Below are 5,036 nucleotides of genomic sequence, written 5' to 3'. Positions count from 1 at the left end.
GCTGGTGGTCAGGAGATTATGTTCTACATGTGCTCCCCTTCAGATGACTGGTCATTTTTGGAACAGAAAAACTTCCGAATTGAATGCACTTTATTATACGCCACTAATTTTTTTCTGGTACTGCCATGGGCACCATGCAGAATATTGTTGTATTAATGCTACATTGGATCTGTAAATCTGCTAAACTATGTGCATCAGCAGTGTTGTACCCAAAATGCCCATTAGGGGGCGCCTACGTGCCGATTACCCCCACCTTAAGGATGACTGCTGCCCCAGCTCTGCATCACGCACAATGCTACTGACTCCTCTCTCAGTTATAGAATCTTTCGTCCTTAATATTCCCTATCACTTTCCATAATTCTCTGTCCTGCCTCTTGGCTCCTCTCTTCCCAGTTACAATCCACAAAATATGATTGGATTAGTGGTGTAATGGTGACATCACATCTGTAATCTCACGGGATTGGCTGAGAGCAGCCTGTAAAACACTATGGGGAACCCAAGTGACCCCAGTTATGTGAGACGTCCTCGTTTGCCGTTCTACCACCCGGGGCTTGAAACAAATCCCCGAATATTCAGATTCTTTGGCATCCAAAACCAAATAGGGATAAAGAACATAAATCCCATGGCCTTGTGCACACCTACGGACTGATGTTTGTTACCCATCCGTTGACTACGTGGAGTGTCCTGCATAGTTTTTTGCCCCTTTCCCAGTGGCAAAGGCAATGTAATCTACCCAGGGTGCACCCGTTCTCTTGTTGGCCATAATAGCCACACGTCTGCACTAAACTGTGTATGTAGCCCAAGCGTAAAGGAAAAATACAAGTAAAAACAGTTGAAAAGACAAAACAAATTCGAAATATTCTTGAATAAAAGCGCTTTATTACAAATGTTTACTCAAAAATGCCACCAGTATGACCTTTATATATCAGAATCTACAGGTTCCCGGAATGGACTAGAGACACAGAGACAGCTGTCCCTACCTACTTGTCCGGGCTAACCTAGGTGATAAGTAGACAACGAGTCGACATTCCCTATCAGCCCCAAAGTGAAATCATGGCGTCAAAGACAAAACAAGCAGGGAGGGATAATCACAACATATGGGACAAAACCAAAAGGAAAAAGCAGTACAAAATCACTAGGGAAACATATACCATATATTCTTGTGTATAAGCCGAGTTTTTTAGCACAAAAAATGTGCTGAAAAACCTCGCCTCGGCTTATACATGGGTCAATTTAAAAAAAAACAACTTAATACTCACCCTCTGGTGCCCGGATCCTTGGCGCGGATCCCGGTCCTCAGTGTGGTTCCCGACGGCTCCTCTTCTTTCTTCTCTAGCCAGTGGAGTCGAGTCCATATGATCTCCCGGCCGGGACACAATCTGATACGGTTGTTGCCGCTGCTGTCGCATTATAGTGTGCGGCGGCCGGGAGATCGCATGGACGCGACTCCACTGACTAGAGAAGAAAGAAGAGAGAAGAGGAGCCGCCGGGAACTGCGCCGAGGATCTGGAGCCACACAGAGCATCGGGGGTGAGTATTAAGTTTATAGTACAGGGAGCTGGCTGTATAATATGTGGGGCTGGCTGTATACTACAGGGAGCTGGCTCTATAATATGTGGGGCTGGCTGTATACTACAGGGAGCTGGCTTGTTGTATACTACATGGGGCAGGCTGTATACTTCTTGGGGCTGGCTCTATACTACAGGAGGCTGGCTGTATACTACATGGGGCTGGCTGTATACTACTTGGGGGCAGGCTGGCTGTATAATATGTGGGGCTGGCTGTATACTACAGGGAGCTGGCTAGTTGTATACTACTGGGGGCTGGCTGTATACTACTTGGGGGTTGGCTTGCTGTATACTACACCCTTGACTTATACTCGAGTCAATAGGTTTTCCCAGTTTCTGGTGGTAAAATTAGGAGCCTCGACTTATACTTGGGTCGCCTTATACTCGAGTATAAACCACCAGAAAATACCTAAAGTGTCATGATACCAGAATAACACAGTGGGAATAACACTGCAGTATAGCAGGCAAAGAGCCCTGATACACAGAAACTTCTATGAGATACAAAGCCCCGGTCCAGAAGCTGATTGGATCAGTTCTCTGACATCAGGCAGGATGGCAATGGGAGTGGAGAGAAATCCTGGCAATCCCAGTGGGGTAACTGTTAGTGAACCAGAGCAGAGTTTGCAGGATGCAGTTGTGGTGCGGTGCAGTTCACTCAGTGATTCTACATAGTTATAGTCCAGTGTTCAGACTATGAAGAGGAAGATTCAAACAAACTGACACAATCACAGTGAGACTTGACCATGAGGTTGTCCATGTTGACTGATTAAAATTAAAATAGCAAAATAAAAAATAAATAAAGCCTAGTAAACATAAAAGATCACAAAGCTCCACAGAAGATGAAGAGGCCAGAAGGTCACTGAGATGGTGAAGATGAAGCCAACCCTGGTGGCCAAAGACGCTCTTCATTCTCATCTTCACTACTGGTCAACGGATGTCATCATTGGACCACGGGAGACTCCAATTGTTGTGGCCCTCTGGTATTTGACATGAATTTGTTCCTCCAGGGCTTCACCAAAGAATCTTTGATTTCCTTCACCCCTAGACCATAGATAATGGGGTTCACAACAGCCGGAAACAGAAAGTAGATGACATTGGAAAGGTTCTGAGAGTCCGGAGATATGGATTCCTCAACCTTGTACAAGATGGAGGCCAGAAGACCACAAGAGTAGACCGTTAGGGCCACCAGAACATGAGTCCCACATGTTTGTAGGGCTTTGTGTCGTTTACTTCCCCCTGTAATCTTCAGGGCTGTATGGAGAACCCTCAGGTAAAAGATTAAAATGATGCTGAGATCGGAGAAGGTGACCCCCGTCCGGACCAACAGTCCAACCAGCTGAGCTCTAGATACATCTCCACAGGCCAAGTTCAGGAGAACCATATACTCACAGACAAAGTTCAGGATACGGTTGGACTTACAATATAGAAATCTTGAAGCCAAGAAAACCACAAGCGAACAGAGGACAACATTTCGGACAAGTCCAATTGTCCACAACTGCAGCAGCGTTTTGTGGTTGATGATATTGTGGTAGCGCAAGGGGTGGCAGATGGCTGCATATCGGTCAAACGCCATCAACATGAACACCAGGGACCGAAACATGAGGGCAGAATAGGCAAAGAACATTTGTGCCAGGCATCGGGACAGAGGGATCCGAGTCTGCCCAAAAAAGCTGGGTAACATCTGGGGGAGGACGGTGCTGGTGCTGAGGAGGTTCATGGAGAGCAGGAGACTGATGAGGACATACATGGGGGCATGGAGGCTCCGCTCCCTCCACACAGTGTATGATATCAGGGAGTTGAGGACCATAATCAGGACATAGGAGAAGAGGAATGGGACAATGAGGACCTGGCGGTATAAGGTCACCCCAGGGAAAGGGAGAAGAAGAAATTCTGTGTATGATGGAGAAACATTCTGACCGAGTCTGGAAACATCCATCACATTGTCCTCCATGACCAAACCTGAGGAAGAAGGAGGAGCCAACATCATAATCTAGAAGAGAGGAGACATGTGATCAGAAGTCACAGCCGGTATAACCTGGGAGTCCACCACAGGTACCACAATGTCTATATAATGATATATGTACAGCCGGTATAACCTGGGGATCTCCTGTATATAATGATATATGTACAGCCGGTATAACCTGGGGATCTCCTGTATATAATGATATATGTACAGCCGGTATAACCTGGGGATCTCCTGTATATAATGATATATGTACAGCCGGTATAACCCGGGGATCTCCTGTATATAATGATATATGTACAGCCGGTATAACCTGGGAATCTCCTGTATATAATGATATATGTACAGCCGGTATAACCTGGGGATCTCCTGTATATAATGATATATGTACAGCCGGTATAACCTGGGGATCTCCTGTATATAATGATATATGTACAGCCGGTATAACCTGGGGATCTCCTGTATATAATGATATATGTACAGCCGGTATAACCTGGGGATCTCCTGTATATAATGATATATGTACAGCCGGAATAACCTGGGGATCTCCTGTATATAATGATATATGTACAGCTGGTATAACCTGGGGATCTCCTGTATATATTGATCTATGTACAGCCGGTATAACCTGGGGATCTCCTGTATATAATGATATATGTACAGCCGGTATAACCTGGGGATCTCCTGTATATAATGATATATGTACAGCCGCTATAACCTGGGGATCTCCTGTATATAATGATACATGTACAGCCGCTATAACCTGGGGATCTCCTGTATATAATGATATGTGTACAGCCGGTATAACCTGGGGATCTCCTGTATATAATGATATATGTACAGCCGGTATAACCTGGGGATCTCCTGTATATAATGATATATGTACAGCCGGTATAACCTGGGGATCTCCTGTATATAATGATATATGTACAGCCGGTATAACCTGGGGATCTCCTGTATATAATGATATATGTACAGCTGGTATAACCTGGGCATCTCCTGTATATAATGATATATGTACAGCCGGTATAACCTGGGCATCTCCTGTATATAATGATATATGTACAGCCGGTATAACCTGGGGATCTCCTGTATATAATGATATATGTACAGCCGGTATAACCTGGGGATCTCCTGTATATAATGATATATGTACAGCCGGTATAACCTGGCGATCTCCTGTATATAATGATATATGTACAGCCGGTATAACCTGGGGATCTCCTGTATATAATGATATATGTACAGCCGGTATAACCTTGGGATCTCCTGTATATAATGATATATGTACAGCCGGTATAACCTGGGGATCTCCTGTATATAATGATATATGTACAGCCGGTATAACCTGGGGATCTCCTGTATATAATGATATATGTACAGCTGGTATAACCTGGGGATCTCCTGTATATAATGATATATGTACAGCCGGTATAACCTGGGGATCTCCTGTATATAATGATATATGTACAGCCGGTATAACCTGGGGATCTCCTGTATATAAT

At 44.7% G+C, this 5,036-nt stretch overlaps 1 protein-coding gene across 1 annotated transcript; it reads right to left on the bottom strand.

The window, feature by feature from the left end:
* Window positions 1-2,508: 2,508 nt before the first annotated feature.
* Window positions 2,509-3,504, bottom strand: LOC140116373 (olfactory receptor 52K1-like). The gene has a single exon (XM_072132901.1). It carries the CDS (start codon window positions 3,502-3,504, stop codon window positions 2,509-2,511), a length of 996 nt encoding a protein of 331 aa, XP_071989002.1.
* Between the last annotated feature and the right edge of the window lie 1,532 nt (window positions 3,505-5,036).

Source organism: Engystomops pustulosus, chromosome 2 (assembly GCF_040894005.1).
Source record: "Engystomops pustulosus chromosome 2, aEngPut4.maternal, whole genome shotgun sequence".
Taxonomy (NCBI): Eukaryota; Metazoa; Chordata; class Amphibia; order Anura; family Leptodactylidae; genus Engystomops; species Engystomops pustulosus.
This window is presented reverse-complemented; position numbering and strand designations above follow the sequence as displayed.

Coding starts and splice junctions, on each gene's coding strand:
- LOC140116373 (XM_072132901.1), bottom strand. CDS start 3,504: ATGGATGTTTCCAGACTCGGTCAGAATGTTTCTCCATCATACACAGAA.